Source organism: Microcaecilia unicolor, chromosome 8 (assembly GCF_901765095.1).
Source record: "Microcaecilia unicolor chromosome 8, aMicUni1.1, whole genome shotgun sequence".
NCBI lineage: Eukaryota > Metazoa > Chordata > Amphibia > Gymnophiona > Siphonopidae > Microcaecilia > Microcaecilia unicolor.
Genome location: NC_044038.1, coordinates 165,169,765 through 165,187,601, shown reverse-complemented (window position 1 = coordinate 165,187,601; position 17,837 = coordinate 165,169,765). Strand labels below are relative to the sequence as shown.

The 17,837-nt window shown below is 46.7% G+C and overlaps 1 protein-coding gene across 3 annotated transcripts in view; it reads right to left on the bottom strand.

The window, feature by feature from the left end:
• Positions 1 to 17,837, bottom strand: part of GFPT2 (glutamine-fructose-6-phosphate transaminase 2) — an 80,357-nt gene that overhangs the window by 40,449 nt on the left and 22,071 nt on the right. For all 3 annotated transcript variants that reach the window (XM_030212480.1, XM_030212479.1, XM_030212481.1), the window contains exons 3-8: positions 14,334 to 14,432; positions 12,294 to 12,419; positions 10,154 to 10,212; positions 9,802 to 9,936; positions 8,489 to 8,550; positions 1,691 to 1,770 (exon numbers count right to left, since the gene is read on the bottom strand). In XM_030212480.1, the coding sequence (XP_030068340.1) occupies positions 1,691 to 1,770; positions 8,489 to 8,550; positions 9,802 to 9,936; positions 10,154 to 10,212; positions 12,294 to 12,419; positions 14,334 to 14,432 (561 nt within the window). The remainder of the gene's footprint in view (positions 1 to 1,690; positions 1,771 to 8,488; positions 8,551 to 9,801; positions 9,937 to 10,153; positions 10,213 to 12,293; positions 12,420 to 14,333; positions 14,433 to 17,837) is intronic.

Genomic DNA, 17,837 nt, shown 5'->3' with positions numbered 1-17,837 from the left:
GGACCCCTAGGAGTTACAAAGAATGAACATGCTAAAGATTTGTAATCTATATGTTAACTGACTTCTATACCATTTATGTGATACACATTTTTAATTGTTCTACTTTCTTTTATTATACTGCCCATTGATAGTGCACAAAGTGGGTTTACAAAGGCTCTCTGCATGCCAACCGTTGTAGTAAAAATACTTCTTATCGATTCTTGTTTTTGTTTCTATGCACTGTTCTGTGGACCTTCCTCTTTCTATCCTGTGTTTTGATGGAGTTCTTTTCTACCAGGGCTGGTGTTAAACACACAGGGGCCAAGAGCATAAACTGGGGAGGGTGCTCCAAAGCCCACCCCCAAATTCTACATATGGGGCCAAAATATGGATGCACATCCGAGATGCTCGCACAACCTAATTGGCTAACGAGCTGTTAACCATCAATGACTGGATGCTAACAACCAATTATTGATGTTAATTGGCACCAATTAGGATTCGTGTATGCATCTGCCTATGCGTTATTTTATATCGCTGGGTGCCAAAATCCCACACGTGCATCCCAAAAGGGGGTGTGGCCATGGTTGGGTCATGGGAGTTCCAAAAAGTTGTTATAGAATAATGGGTTTCCACGCCCAACCTGAGCCCTGAGACTTATTTATTTGCAATAACTTTCTATACCGCTCTAGCTGAAGGGCAGAACAAAGCGATGTAGAAGCTAAAAAAAAATAGGAAACAAGAAAAGAACTCCATTAATATATAGGAAAGCAGGGTGTTAAGAGACGTAAGCATTGCGAGTTTCTGCAGACATAAGTCTGGTGCCCGGGGTTGCACGCACGAACTGGTGCTAAGCGCTGTTCCATAAAGACGCGCCCTATATAGAACAGCGCTTAGTGCAGATATTTTTCCAGTGCCCACTTTTGAGTGGCATTTGTAGAATCCCCCCTAGATCACTTCAGTCTGAAGCAGGCATAAAGCCCAGGGCAATTGTCCTAATGGCCAGCCTTGCTTCCTGTTCTTTCTCATTAGTTTTGTACACTGCTTTGATTTATTTATTTACTAGGATTTATTAACTGCCTTTGTGAACAGGTTCACCCAAAACGGTATACAGCAGATCCAGTTTAACATAAAACTTACCATTTTGTTAACAAAATAACAATAGTAAAATAACCAAATATAAACATAGATACAATAAATATAACATGTATAATAAAAAAAAATCATTTGCCTGGTATTAAACAAAGTGTGGGGCCCTTTTATTAAGCTGCGATAAAAAGTGGCCTGCGGTAGTGTGGACGCATGCAATTGACGTGCGCTAGGCCAGTTTTTACTGCGGCTGGGAATAAGGGCTTCTTTTTTTAATGGGGCAGTAAATGGCCGTGTGCTAAAATCAAAAGCAGCATACATCTCTTTACTGCCTGACCCCTGACCTGTTGGCCTAGCAGTAAGGGCTCATGCATGGAAATCATGCAGCACGCACCAATGTGCCCTCGCTGCTGATTACCACCGGGAATGCCCCTGCGGTAGAAAATAGAAAAATATTTTCTACCACTTGAGCCAATGTGTGCCAACTTCAAAATTACCTCCTGGTGCCCATGCTACCCAGGCGGTACTGTCGATTTGGCGTGCGTTATATGTGCTTTTGTCCTACTGCAGCTTAGTAAAAGGGCCCCTGTATTAGGTAAACATAATTTTGAAAAGAATAACTTACAAGTCTTATACAAGACAGGAACCTGTTCAGTTGAAAGCTTGTATTTGCTGCGGACGCCGATCAGCAGAGGGCTTCCTCTTCTGTTAACAGTACAATAGAAAGGTTATACAGAAATTCTTTCAGGTGCATCAGAAGATAGCTCTTCATGCATGTCTGGTTCCGTGGCGTAACTATAGGGGGGCACAGGGCCTTGGCCCCCCCAAATTGGCTCTGGGGACCCCAGAATGGCTGGTGGGGGTCCCTGACCTCAACCCCCGCCAGCTGAAGCGTTTATCTGTCCTGCGCTGGTCTTGCACTTACTTCCTCTCCTGTTTCCAGTCACGCCATGCATGCTCTCATTTTAATGAAATTGAGCATGCTCGTGCATGCTCAGTTTCATTAAAATGAGCGTGCAGTGCACAGCGCACTGAAAACTGGAGAGGAAGCATGTGTGAGCCCAGTGCGGGACAGATAAATGCTTCAGATGGCGGGGGTTGGGGACCCCCACCAGCAAAGGTACCTTGGGTCGGCGGGGGGGTCAGAAGCAGTGGGGGAGGTGGGCTAAAATGTGCCCCCCCCCCCCCCCACACACACACTTCGCGTTCTGGACCCCCCTCCCGCCAAGGTCTGACTACGCCCCTGGTCTGGTTTAGATATGTGGAAAGAGGAGACAAAATATGTCAAGAGAAAGGCGGAGGAGAAAAGGCCCAGAAGAAAAGGAAAAAAAAGGGATAGATCAATTCCACTCTGCAGAAAAAAGAACCACACATAGCCCAATGCTCAAAACTTTGGCGCAATACAAAACAGCACTACAAAATACCACCAAAATACTGCCAAAAAACAACTTCCCAATGCTTAGCACTAATTATATGCAGATTTTATGCTCATTGTTAGCGCTGAGCATTGGGAAGTAAGGACGGGAGAACGTGCCCAGCACATGCGCACAAAAGCTTTCGTCTCCTGGCACATGCCTAATCAAACTAGCCCATGCAGGAACTCCTCCCCCCAGCTTCAGTCTACACAGGCAGCGGAGAGGAAATCAGTAATATAGTAAATGAAGGCAGATAAAGACCTGAACAGTCTATTCAGTCTGCCAAACAAGATAAACTCATTTTACATGGTATGTAATACTTTAAATGTATACCCAAGTTTGATTTGTCCCTGCATTTCCCAGGGCACAGACCGTAAAAGTCTGTGCAGACAAACGGCAGCAGGAACCAGTGAAATGGTATGGTTACAGCCTTTTCTCAGTGCTTTCCGCTCCCCCTCTGGCACAGACACCCCCCCCCCCCCCCCCCCCCCAGCTGTGCACACAAGCGGAGCGGCAGGATCGAGCTGTCCCTTGACCTCCTGGGGACTCGCAAACCGGAGCTGTTCTTGCACAAGTTTGTCTTCTGGAGATAATTTCTTGGGTTCAAGAGCATGTGAGTCTGCATCTGCTGCTGCAGCAAGGCTACAGGATCCTTTGAATGGGGATATCGTGACCCTGATGCCCTAATGCCAGCTCCGAGCTGACGTAAGGTTTACAGCGGTAAGGGCACCCTTGTGGAGTGCGAAGTTCTCTGATTGGAGTGAATTGGAAATGGCCTCATTTACATGCATTTAACATTAGCATGCTACTTTGCACTGAATGTGGGCGAGCTTGTTGTTTCCCGCAGTAAGGGCCTCTGAGAATTGCGCACTGGTAAATGCGGACACTAGTCCGGCACTGAAAGCCTCACGCATCTGCGTTTACTTCTGAGTATCAGCCCATTGACTAGGCAGACGGGGGGGGAGGAGCATAGGACAGATAGGGAGAAGCACATTGTACACTTGAAACTGAATTACAAATGTCTTCATCATTCTACAAACCAGCACTTACATTACCTAGTTATCTCCATTATGATTTAATTTAGGACAACATGACTCTAGGTGACACAACTTAAATTAGCACAATCAAATGCTGATACATAGGTCAGTCTGGCCAAAGAGTCTTTTGCTATGTAAATTAAACATTATATATTAATTCAATTTATGATAAGAAATTTGCATCCAGTGCTGAGCCTTATCCTTGACAGTGACTGCCTTTAAGATTAAATAGCTTTAGATGTGGTGGCCCTTTGTGGGGAGTCATGGTTGTTTCTGTTCTGTTTTACTCTAAGTCCATGATTCTAGTTGGAACCAGTGGTGTGCTGGTAAATTTTTAACAACAGGCTCTCTCCCCAGTCCACCTCTGCACGCCCCCCCACATCGGGCTCTCTCCCTGGTCCACCTCTGCATGCGCGCCCCCCCCCCCTCCACAATGGGCTGTCTCCCCGGTCCACCTCTGTGCCCCCCCCACAACAGGCTCTCTCCCCGGTCCACCTCTGCGCCCCCCCCCCCCCCCCACAACAGGCTCTCTCCGTGATCCACCTCTGCGTGCGCCCCCCCTACAATGGGCTCTCTCCCTGGTCCACCTCTGCGCCCCCCCAAATTGCAGAGCTGGCTATAGCCGGGGAGAGAGCCTGGGAGGGGGGCAATGCATTACTCTCTCCAGGAAGACTGAGATTCTGTGATGCAGGGCAAGCCGGCTCTACTCTCCTCCTCCTCCCCGCACGAACTACAGGGTCCCAGTCTCTGAGTCCAATACATACCTGAAGAAGACAACCTGGTCGTCGAGTGGATTCTTCGGGGCAGGCAGGAAAGATCCCCAGTCTTTCCTGCCCGCTGCCGGCACTGACTCTCCCGCAGCGCTACTGCATCGCTCTTCAAAATGGCCGCCGAGACTTACAAAGGCGGCCTCCAAGACTTCAGCAGAAGTCTTGTGAGGCCGCCGCTGGAAGTTTCGGCGGCCATTTTTAAAGAGCAATCCGGCAGCAGGCAGGCAAGACTGGGGACTTTTTCTGCATGCCCCGAAGAATCCACTGGACAATGAGGGTAGTTGCCTTCTTCAGGTATGTACACTGGACTCAGAACTTGGGATCCTGTAGCTCGGGGGAGGGAGGGAGGAGAGCCGGCTCGCCCTGAAGAACAACCGGTTCGCAAGATTGTAAAAAATGTAACAACCAGCTCTTGCGAGCCGGCTTCAGCACACCACTGGTTGGAACCCACCAGAAGCAAGCTAGTTTTCACACGTAGGATAGACATTGTTGCGCTGTACAACAGCAAAAAGTTTCTTTCCAAGCTGGTTTGTCACTGAGGTACGGTAATGGAATGTGGGTTTAGAAGTACATTCATCTGCCCCTCTTTAATTATAAAAACAAAATTGAGCTATGGATTCTGACTTAGCAGCAGAGCTATGCAATTGCCTTAAGGACCTGGGTTTGATTCCTGGGTCAATGCTCTGCTGCCTGAGCTGGTGAAGGCTGGGGATGCAACATACCGCTTCACAGAAAGCAGTATATCAAGAATCTAATAAAATAACCATTCACTCCCCCTAGAAAGAGTGAGTCTGCACAACAACACCTAAGGGGCTGGACCTAGGGTCCAGGATTCCAGAATCAAGCACTGAATCGAACAATTTTGGCTCTATATTTTGATTTCTGTTATAAATTGTATTCTTATTTTCTTTTCATTTCCTATACAGCCAATACAATTATTTTATAGATTTTTTTGTAAACTGCTGTGTTGGACATACCTAATAGCAGTATAATAAATTGGAAGTAAACTATATTGTCACAATGGTAGGTTTGAATGACTGCGCTGGGAAATAATTCCCTAGTACTGTAGCCCAAAGGAGCAGGGGGGGGGAGGGAATTTCCAAACCAATAAAATTGTCCCTATGAATAGGCTTGGTCTTGATTTGTTGGAACTCTGGGTTTCTGAATGTAAATGTAAGTTAAATAGAGATAAGACTACATTTCTTCAACCATACTGTATATAATAATATTAACATTGACAATGTATCCTACCCCCTAAACACTACGCTTAGGGTACGGAGTGTATTAATTGCCAGTCACCTCACGTTTGAACCTCAGGTTCCCTCAGTAGTGAATCAATAGAAATAAAATAAAACATGGAAAAGAAAATAAGACGATACCTATTTTATTGGACATAACAATACATTTTTTGATTAGCTTTCGAAGGTAGCCCTGCTTCATCAGATCGGAAACAAGCAAATGTTGGTAGATGACAGTATATATAAGTGAAACATCAAAGCATTTCAGTGACAGTCTAACAGGATGAGGGGGGGAGTTAAGTGAGGGACAGGGAGATATGCATGGAGATAAGAAGGTGACATGTTTCACTTATATATACTGTCATCTACCAACATTTGCTTATTTCCGATCTGACGAAGAAGGGCTACCTTCGAAAGCTAATCAAAAAATGTAATAAGTTATGTCCAATAAAAAAAGGTATCATCTTATTTTCTTTTCCATGTTTTATTTTGTTTTATTTCTATTGGTTACCTTTAAACATGGACTAACATGGTTACCACATCTCTCTACTCAGTAGTGAAAAAATCCTTCAGGTCTCTTTGGAAGCTGAGGAGAATCAGATCATATTTCTCACCTGACATATTTAGACTGCTAGTCCAATCCTTGGTTTTAACTCAGTTTGATTACTGCAATTCGATCTATGCTGGATGTAAGGAGGGTATCCTAAAACAGCTGTAAACTGCCCAAAATACAGCAGTTAAGTTTGTCCTCAACATATTGCATTTTGATAGAGCTACTCCATTATTATGAAAGCTGCATTGGCTGCCCATTAAAGCCAGGATTGTTGGTAGAGGAGTAGCCTAATGGTTAGTGCAGTGGCCTTTGAGCCTAGCAATCTGTGTTTGATTCCCACCACAGCTCCCTGTGACCTTGGGCAAGTCACTTAACCCTCCATTACTCCACGTACAAAAACATAGATTGTGAGCCCTCTAGGGACAGAAAAAGTGCATGCATATAAAAAGTGTATTCAAGAGACAGCGAAGGTGACTCAATAAAACAATGACGCTGCGTAGTCTTTAAAGTCTATTAAACAATGACACCGACTCGACACATGCCTCTTTGGACTACAGACTAGATGTCACGAGTCTGAAGTTAATTTCCAGCGCATTGTTAGGTCCTGCAGCGCTATTTGCAGTGTTGCCCACCTTTTTTGAGCATTATCAGAATAAATAAGACTAGAAATACCTCAACACAGGAAGTGACACCGATAGACTCTGCTACTTAATTCAAGAAGACTCCTGAGGCAGGCCATTGGGCCGAAACACAGCTGTGTCAAGTCGCTGTCGTTGTTTAATAAACTTTCAAGTCTACACAGCATCATTGTTTTATTGAGTCACCTTCGCTGTCTCCAGAGTGCCGTTATCTCTGCAAAGTTTTTTGTTCTGTATTTTTTTCTAAAAAGTGTACAGCAGTGCGTACGTATTGTAGTGCTACAGAAATGTGTTTTTGTCTTTCAAATATTATATGGTATGACACCGGATTACACCGAGCACTTGATAACCAGTGGCGTAGCTACGTGGGGCCTGAGGGGGCCGGGGCCCCCGCAGATTCACCCCAGGACCCCCCTCCCGGCGAACCCACCCCCGCCGCCGCCTACCTTTACTTTTGCTGGCGGGGGATCCCACTCCCCGCCAGCCGACGTCTTCTCAGTCCTTCCTGCACTTCAATTTGTTTGCTGACGTCCTGCACGTAATTGTACGTGCAGGACGTCAGACTCAGAGAACAGTTCTGTTCTCTGAGTCTGACGTCCTGCACGTACAACGTGCAGGACGTCAGCAAACAAATTGAAGAGCGGGAAGCGACTAAGAAGAAGACGTCGGCTGGCGGGGAGTGGGATCCCCCGCCAGCAAAAGTAAAGGTAGGCTGCAGCGGCGGCGGGTTCGCGGCGGGAGGGGGGGCGGCAATGTCGGCGGTGGGGGGGCGGCGCCGGGGGGAGGGCTAAAATGTGCCCCCTCCCCCCGGGCTCTGGACCCCTCTCCCACGGAAGGCTGGCTACGCCCCTGTTGATAACTATTCCCCTATGCAATATAACCTCTGGTTCTAGGGACTTCCAGATTACAAGAGAGTGTGCTATAAGTCGGTTCACTCCGCAGACTTCAGATACCAAGGTGCTAAGTGGTGGAACTCACTGCCAATGGCAATCAAGGGTCAGCCTGACTACTTGGTATTTCGCAAATGACTGAAACACTTTCCTCTTTGAGAGGTTTCTACCCATTGATGGAGTTTTAGATTGTAACTAGCCATAAATAGTATCGTATTTGTGCTACTCTGCTCTTACTATATGTTTATGTTATTATAAACCTTGCCTGTTTTATTTATTGTAAGCCACACTGAACTTGAGTATGTTCTGGATAATGTGTGGAATAGATGTCAAAATAAATAAATAAATTACTTTCTTATGCATAATTATGTATCCAATACTGTTTATTGTAAGCCACATTGAACTCAAACTTGTTTGGGATAATGTGGGATATAAATGTCATAAATAAATAAGAAAATAGAAAAAATAAATCAGTTATAAACTTAACTATTTTACACTTTATATCGCCCTCGCTCACGATTACAAGGATTTTTCCTTACCTGAGTCAGGATGCCTCCTACAATCTGGATAGCAGCTGTTCTGAGCTCTGTGAGTCACGCAGGGCTAGTAATAACAGAGCTTATCCCTTGAGCATAGTCTGCTGGCCATGAGCTACAACTCGCTATTTGTACACAATCTTAATTCAACAGACTACTGGCCAAGTGTGATGAATAAACCACTGAGTGAAGTTTCCATTAAATCCATATGTCTAAATTCTATTTCTTTTTCAGAAATCTGAGCAACCTGGTTCCCTACAATCATTTACTACTTTTGGCTAGTACTCAAAAAAGGGATTTTACAGAGAAAAAAAAATATTTTGCTTTAAAATGACTGTCTACTAACCTTGTAGCAACAGCTTCACCTGGGTAGTGGGTACTCTTGAAAACTAATGCAAAAGCTCCTTCCTGGAAAGAAGAAAATTAAAGCATTGAACTGAATGAAACACACACTGTACAGCCTCCAGCCTGGCTTCCTGAACAGCCCCTCCCGAGTCTAGCCTGCCCCAACTATCCAGAGACTTTCCTGGACCTCACCCAACCCGGCCCCATGCTGGGGGTCAGCAGTGTAGTATTAGAGTAGAGCAGCCTGAAAGTAAGAAAAGACATGCTTGAAAATGCTGTAAAAAATTTCTTATGTAGTAGGAAAAGAAAACTTGCAGAGGACTGGGATGGGGGGAGGGGAGAATCTTTTGGAAACTTGTAGTAACTGATCTGGCATCTTGGAGCATGTGCTAAAAATGCCGTTATTAACAGCAGAACCTCATGTAGCTAAATAGCAGGCAGATAGGATACAAAAAAGGATAGAAGAGTTTTAGAATGAAATCTACAATAAGTTCCTACAGTGACCCCCAATAGCGCACAAATGCTTTTACATCTGCTCTGAGGCTGTAAACGTGCACATGTCCGCTATTGCATATATTTGCATATTCTATAAAATACATGTGGACGCTGCAACTCGGCCCTATCTCTACCAAAACCATGCCACTGGAAATGCCCACGCCAGTCACTCCCAATGAGTTAGGTTTGGATGCAATTGAGGCAATGTATGCAAATGTATTTCATGCATATTCATTGTGGATATCCTGAAAACCCGATGGAACTGGGTTGGGAATGGCTGGCCTACGCTCAGCAATTGCAGGCTAGAAACAGTTACAAAAACAAATTACAAAAATGTGTGGACCACTTCTTGCAACTCAGCCATGCAAAGCAGTTCACCACCCCATAAAATATAATAAAACAATACAGTGTCAAAACAAGCAAATTAATATAGAGATCAAATCTGACCCCTAACCCACCGTCTCCCATCACTAACAATCAAATTTTAAGAAAAACTAACTGTTTCTTAAAACAGAAATTATGCACCCAGAACCTATTTCCACAATATGGGGTCTCCTACTAAAAAGATGATTAAGCCATATTCCACACATAAAACATGCTTTACATTCAAAAAATCCCTCCCCCCAGTTGCATTGAGTAAGTTGTTCCCTGGCTTCCTACTCTACAAAACATGCTCAAAAAGTCTGGGCAAATACCTTAAAAGCTCCATTTATCAACTAGAACATTTTGATAAGCCATTAGTTACAACCGAAGAGTCTCCCATAAAGTCTACTCATCACTTTTCCTTTCAAGAGGCAAAAAAGACGCTTGTTCACTTACACATTGTTGAATAACTCTCTCGACCAAGGTTGAGAAACTAATATCTTCACTTTCTCTATTGTCATACACATATTTTATCAGCTTTGGAATGACTTCTGTATCCGTTTCTGATTCAAATTCGTAGCCCTTTGTCTCCTGGAATGTTATGCACAGAATGCATGAGATAAGCTGCTTATTACATGCCAAATTCTTGATTAGAAACAGAAATGTGTAGCTAAAGCAAAACATGTGAGAAATACTCTTAACAGCTGAAGCTCTGCAATTATCTCAAATGTAATTCACAATCTTAGCTGCAAAGAATTGAGGATTGGAGTGCCACAGAGATTTGATAGCTCATGTGTTAGGTCCATACCAGAAATTTCCTCAGGTCCTTATAATTTGTAATGATTCCATTGTGGATTACAACAAATTCTGGAAGAAAATGCAGTACAACAAGATTGATTAAGTACATCATTCTGATAAGCAACTAAAACAAAGGTAATCATATAGGATTGGATAATGTAAATGCAAAAAAATTGGCGTTAACCCTATATAGCGCGCCTAGCGTTCTGTGCCAGAATCCAAGCGGATTCTATAACAGTGCGCAAAACTTAATTGGCTTAACAAGCCAATCAACATTGTTAACAGCACTTAAGCACTAATTGACAATAATTAGAATTCACGTGCACAAATCGTTATGCACTGCGCCTTAATTTTAATGTGTGCAGGCAAAAAGGGACATGGTTATAGACTGCCCCAATTTGACTGCCCCTATCGGACCGACCATTCACTTGTCTATTAGATTGTAAGCTCTTTGAGCAGGGACTATCTCTCTTTGTTAAATTGTACAGCGCTGCGTAACCCTAGTAGCGCTCTAGAAATGTTAAGTAGTAGAAAGTAGTAGTATAGCCGGGGAAACGGGTGTTTCGTGGGCATTTCAAAATTTACACACGTAATTATAAAATATGGCTCAGTGCGGCTAAATCGATGCACCAGGAATTACGCCATGCTTTCGTTGGTGTAAATGGACGCACATAGTTTTAGGCACTGAGATACCAACTACACACGTGTTCTATATACCACGCCTAAATCTAGGCGCCACTTATAGAATATGCTTAGACAGAAACGTTTTCTGCATGGATTTTTTAGACCATATATATAGAATCTCACCCTAAGTGCTAATCTATAAACACTGCTCAAATTTGGGTGCCATTTATAGACTAGCGTTTGTCGCCGGAATCCATGCTTAGTTTTGTGTGCGGGGATTTACATCAACTGAAACCTGGTGTAAATCCTTACGCCTAAATTAGGCATTGACCTCCATATTCTATAACACTGCTTGCAATTTCTAGGAACGCCCCTGATCCACCCATGCCTCTCCCATGGCCACACCCCCTTTTCAGAACCCCATGAAAAATTTATGCACATATATTTAGAAAATCCCAATTAAGATGCAGGCATAAATTTTAATTGTTGCCAATTAGCGCCAATAATTGATTCTCAGCACCCAATTATTGTCAATTAACTGATCGTTTGTCATTTAAGCTGCATGCGCAATTACAGAATATGCCCGATACACAACAAATTTCGGCACTGTCTAGGAGATAGTGGTTCCTACATTCTGGTAAGGACGTTCGTAGGAGCACAAAGGAATTACTGGAACCCTAGAAGCCTGTTCTGAAAAGTTAACCTAACTAAATTAAGCGCGGAGGTACGCAGGATAATTCTATAAAGTACACATTCACAGTTACCTATCGATTATATACATATTTCATTAGAATAGTGGCATATATGTGCATATTGTACAGGTGGGCTACGTACAGGCACAGCAAGGGCAGGACTCACGCACACAACTTACAGAATACTGTGAGTTATGCATGTATCTCTGCCGCTTAGGCACAATTGTGCCAGCTCTGTGGTAGAGATAAGCAGGAGCAGCCCAAGACAAGAGGCAGGGCTGAGATGTCGCCCCCCCTCCCGGACTGAGATGCCGCCCCCCCCCCCCCCCAGGCCAAATTCTGGCATCTCCCCTCTTCCTTCCTCCACCCCGTTCCCTGAGTTTAATCTTCATTGTTCATGTTTCAAAAGACAGCAGCAGCAGCAATTCCCATACGCTGCCCTGCCACAAGCAACGGCCTTTTCTGTACTGTGGCTGCCTCTGAGGAATCAGGATGTTACATCAGAGAGGCGGCCGCAGTAAAGAGAAGAGGTGGGTGCCAGTGGCAGGGCAGCGTATGGGAACTGCGGCAGCTGCCTCCGGCTTTTGGAACATGAAGAAAGAAGGTAAACTCAGGGAACAGAGTGGAGGAAGGAAAAGGGAGATGCCGCTCCTAAAAGAGTGCCGCCTAAGGCCCCCGCCTCAGGTGACCTACTGGTCGGGCCACACCTGGGCATAAGACCTTGCGCCTAACTTCCAGGCATGTATATTTGCACTTATGTAAGAAAACTTCACAGACGTATTTTTTTAACCATCTTACAGAGCACATCAGATGAGTTTTACACAAAGTGCTTACCATTATTTTTGTCTGACCGTTGAGGATGGCTGTTCACTGCATTCGGTACTCCGTGGGTTGCCCAACGAGTATGAGCAATTCCAAAGTGTATCTCAAAGTTTACTTTCAAATCCAGGCCATCTTGCCCTATAGAAAATGCAATTAGATCACCACTGATTTATGTTAATGAAGTACAACAAACAGAAAGTTACTGGGGTTTCACAGTGCCTGCTGCCACCAGCCTATTGTACAGCATATCAGCACTTTCATCTGTAAGGCTCTTTAATGGTAATAAATCAATGTCTAACAAAGAGATGGAGTGATATGGTCCAGTGTATCCTTGGGATGGCTGGGCATGTGAGATGTGCCAGTAAAGTGCATGAGAGAGAGAGGGAGAGTCACATGAGAAGTTGGCATCAGAGCACAGTAGAGAGGAGAGAGGCTTGCTTATCTCCAGAGAGAATGGGACAGAAAGCAGTTCAAACCCTGAAGCTGGGAGAAGAATACACTTCAGCTTTTAGCAAGTTTGAGTAATGAGGATAGTTAAATGCAACCAAGACACCCAGAAGTGTCTGGTAGTGATGTGCTGGAAGAGAAGAGAAAATGCCAGAATGATCAATGGATAGCCAAGTAGTAATCATCTTCCTGAGTTCACTGAGTGGGACTGGAATCTGGATTCAAGGGAAACATTCTCAATACAAGAAAAAGACCTGTACAATGGTTCAGAGCCTGAAGAAAAGTCAGGGATCGAGACGGGCAGTGCCCAATGGGCACTTACAGTCATGGCTGAGAAAATTCTTCTGTAAGAATAGCCATATGGGTCAGACCGATGGTCCATCTAGCCCAGTATCCTGCTTCCAAGCTTCTAACAGTGGCCAGTCCGGATCACAAGTACCTGGCAGAATCACAAATATCCACCTTCCCCATGCCAAAGCAGGAACTCTGTACTAATCTAAACAGCCAGTAATATTAGAGAGGCCATTAAGAAAATACCTGGCCTCCTAGGTCCCTTATGTAATTTGACAGACAGAACCATTCATGTAAGAACCTGAAGCTCTAGTACTTCTATTTAATTACAGAATGCACCGCCTGCTAGACAAACACAGCTCCTAGTTTGATTCTATCATCACAATAGTCCCAGCAGGGATCTGAATAAAAAGGATTCTCATGTTGTTGGGAATCATGGGGTAGCAGGTTGGAGCCAGCAAGCTACAACTTCTCGAAAACAAATCAAGTTAATCAGAGGCATAGCTAGGTGGGTCACCAGGGGAGCGACCACTCCCCTAAATGGACTTCTGAGCACAATGGCGCCATTGGCAGTCCGCTCTTCGCTTCCCTACCCCCCCCCCCCCCCCGTGCTTTCATCCTATGCTTCTGAAGTTAAAGCCAACAGGTTAGTGGAGGCCAGGTACCTTCCTTCAAAGTCATGGCAACTTCAGTTTCTGGGCCTCATTGGTTTTGGTAGCAGTTTAGATTGTTAGTACAGAGTTTGGTTGTAAAGATGTGGGGTGGGGAGGCTGCTGCTGGGTGTTAGATTAATTATGGGAATCTATGTGCTCATCCAACTAGGACAACAAGGAACTAAGTGGGCCTTTTACAAAGGTACACCAGCGTTTTTAGCGTGCACTATAAATAAGAGTGCGCTAAACGCTAGAGACACCCATATATTCCTATGGGCATCTCTAGCATTTAGCGCATGCTAAACAGCGTGTGCAAGAAACGCTACCGTGCCTTTGTAAAAGACCCCCCCAAATGAGGAGGACAAAAAAATGATCTTTAAAAGGCCCAATATCCTACAAACAGTCTGGCTTCTACCACCCGCAGTTGAAATAAATTCTTACCGGTGTAGACCATAATAGCTGAGCAGAGCATATGGGCCAATCAGCTTTCAAATGATGCCTCCTATGTTAACATGTTACGTAACATTCCTTCCTGGACAGACCACAGATGTCTGTAAACCCAATTACTATCCTGCTCATGCTTGGTTTACCGCAGAAAAGATTTGCATGTGTCATCTTGCACAAGCGAAGATAAAATCACTGTACAGTTTCCTGGACTTACTGTAAAGTTCCTCATCCAAGGCTTTCACTTTTCCCTTTTTTTTTATCAGTTTAATGTGCCTCTCTTTTTCCTCATTCTTATTTCCATCCACAGCAATACCTGAAATTTTGGAAAAAAAAACAGAGCTTCACTTACAAATGCAGTTCACTCACACCAGCTACTGTATAAAACTGATGTGAAATTCATATTCAACCGAGACTGAAAAGCAGGGGCGTAGCCAGACACCCAATTTTGGGTGGGTCTGGGCCCAAGATGGGTGGGCAGAAGAACCCCGCCCCATCCCACAGGTGATTTGGTCTCTCCTGCATGCCATATGGTCTCTCAAACATCCTCCCCCTCTCGCATACCTTTTTAAATAGCAGATTTTCACCAGCGGGTAGCAGCAACTAATACACACTGCTCATGTTGGTCCCACAGTTGCAGTGATGCAACTTGTTGTTTCCGCATAGGCGGGAATACGTCAGAGGGAAGGTTGTGGGGCCAGTGTGAGCAGTATGTATCAGTCACTGCTTGCTGCAAGCAAAGATCTGCTATTTACAAGGTATGCAGGAGGGACAGTTGTTGGGAGTTTTCAGCTGGTGGGGCTTGGGAATCTCTGCCAGCCACATCATAAGTGTGCTGCTACTGGGTGGGCCTGAGCCCAAAGTGGGTGGGCCAGGGCTCACCCAGGCCCACCCTTGGCTATGCCACTGCTGAAAAGTCTAGGAGTTAACTCTGGAATGGGGTCACATAAAGTGGATGCTGCTGGTATTCGTCCACAAAGGTGCCTAAAACATCCAAGCGGAAAACATTTCCGACTATAAGCAGCGCCTAGATTTAGGCTCAGCAGGGCCGGTCTTAAGGCGAGGCGACCGAGGAGGCCGCATAGGCTCCCGCGCTCAGGGGGGCCCCGCGCGGTGCGCCTAAGGTCGCCCCGCCCCGACCGCCCGAGTTCCAGTCCTCCCTCCCTCGGATGGCGCGCGATGGCGGAGTGGTGGGGGCGGTTCGCCCCGGCTGTCAGCGGGTGGGGGGTGCCCTGCACCCGCTGCTCCCACCCTGTCCTACCTTTAAAAAAATAATTTGGAAGCGCCAGAGGGACAGGCAGCGCCTCGTGTCTGCCCTCCCTGCTACTAAAAATGTCTTCGACGTCGTCATTGGGCCTTCTCACATTGAGTCCCGCCCTTCTCTGAGGTAACTTCCAATTACCGCGAGGGTGGGCGGGACTCAATGTGAGAAGGCCCAATGACGGCATCGAAGACATTTTTAGTAGCAGGGAGGGCAGACACGAGGTGCTGCCTGTCCCTCTGGCGCTTCCAAATTATTTTTTTAAAGTCAGTGAGGGTGGTGGGCGGCAGGAGAACAAAGCTAGTAGGTAGGTTGGGGGGGGGGGGACTCAGATGGGAGAAGGGTGTGTGGGGTGGGGGTTCTCAGGTGGGGGAAGGGTGGAGAGGGGGGTTCTCAAATGGGAAGGAGACTACTACTTAACATTTCTAAAGCTGAGGTGGGGAGGGGGTTCACGGATGGGAGAAGGGGGTGCTTGGATGGTTGAAGGGGACGGGTGGGGAGGGGACTGGTGTTCTTGGATGGGAGAAGGGGACTGAGGAGGGGGTTCTTGGATGGTTGAAGGGGACGGGTGGGGAGGGGACTGGGGTTCTTGGATGGGAGAAGGGGACTGAGGAGGGAGTTCTCGGATGTGAGAAGGGGACGGGTGGGGAGGGGACTGGGGTTCTTGGATGGGAGAAGGGGACTGAGGAGGGAGTTCTCGGATGTGAGAAGGGGACGGGTGGGGACGGGTGGGGAGGGGACTGGGGTTCTTGGATGGGAGAAGGGGGTGGGGAGGGGGTTCTTGGATGGTTGAAGGGGACGGGTGGGGAGGGGACTGGTGTTCTTGGATGGGAGAAGGGGACTGGGGAGGGGGTTCTTGGATGGTTGAAGGGGACGGGTGGGGAGGGGACTGGGGTTCTTGGATGGGAGAAGGGGACTGGGGAGGGGGTTCTTGGATGGTTGAAGGGGACGGGTGGGGAGGGGACTGGGGTTCTTGGATGGGAGAAGGGGACTGAGGAGGGAGTTCTCGGATGTGAGAAGGGGACGGGTGGGGACGGGTGGGGAGGGGACTGGGGTTCTTGGATGGGAGAAGGGGACCGAGGTGGGGAGGGGGTTCACGGATGGGAGAAGGGGGTGGGGAGGGGGTTCTTGGATGGTTGAAGGGGACGGGTGGGGAGGGGACTGGTGTTCTTGGATGGGAGAAGGGGACTGGGGAGGGGGTTCTTGGATGGTTGAAGGGGACGGGTGGGGAGGGGACTGGTGTTCTTGGATGGGAGAAGGGGACTGGGGAGGGGGTTCTTGGATGGGAGAAGGGGACTGAGGAGGGAGTTCTCGGATGTGAGAAGGGGACGGGTGGGGAGGGGACTGGGGTTCTTGGATGGGAGAAGGGGACCGAGGTGGGGAGGGGGTTCACGGATGGGAGAAGGGGGTGGGGAGGGGGTTCTTGGATGGTTAAAGGGGACGGGTGGGGAGGGGACTGGAGTTCTTGGATGGGAGAAGGGGACTGAGGAGGGAGTTCTCGGATGTGAGAAGGGGACGGGTGGGGAGGGGACTGGGGTTCTTGGATGGGAGAAGGGGACTGGGGAGGGGGTTCTCGGATGGGAGAAGGGGGCAGGCACTGGGGTCTGAGAAGGGGCCATATGGGAAAATGGGGGCCATGCCTGGGGCTGGTGGGAAAATGGGGCATGCGTGGGTCAGGTGGGAGAATGGTTCTGAAAAGGGGGCCCTAATACAAGGCATGTGGATGAAGGGGGCTGGAACTGGGGGCTGAAAAGGAGGGTAGGTGGGATAAGGGGGCTAGTACTGGGACTGGAGGCTGAAAACGGGATAGGGAGAAGTGGCTGGGGGGCTGAAGCTCGGGACTGGTGGGAGAAAAGGGCTGGGGCTGAAATGGGGGACTGGTGGGATAGTGGGGCTGGAACTGGGGACTGAAAAGGGGCGGAGAGAGGGGCAGATCCCTGGATGGATGGGAGAGGGACGTCAAATTGTGGATTGAAGGGGCAGAGAGAAAGGGCAGACAGTGGATGGATGGGGGAGAGAGAGAGGGCAGACAGGGGCAGATGGTTGATGGATCATGGAAGGGGCAGAGATAGAAGGCAGATGTGGATGGAAGGGGTAGGGAGAGAGGGCAGACATTGGATGGAGGGGACAGCAGAGAGGGCAGACACTGGATGACAGATGCTGGATGGAAGGAAGACAGTGAAAAGAAGATGAGGAAAGCAGAAACCAGAGACAACAAACTGTAAATAAAATATATATTTTTATTTTTTTGCTTTAGGATATAGTATTGTAGCTGTGTTAATAAATGTTTATAAATAGAACATGTAAATAAGGTAATCTTTTATTGGACTAATTTTAATACATTTCGACTTAACTTTCAGAGAAGAAAACCCCCTTCCTCAGGTCAGGATAGGATATTGTAACAGTACTATACTGTATTGACCTGAGGAAGGAGATTTTGGCCTCTGGAAGCCAAATGTA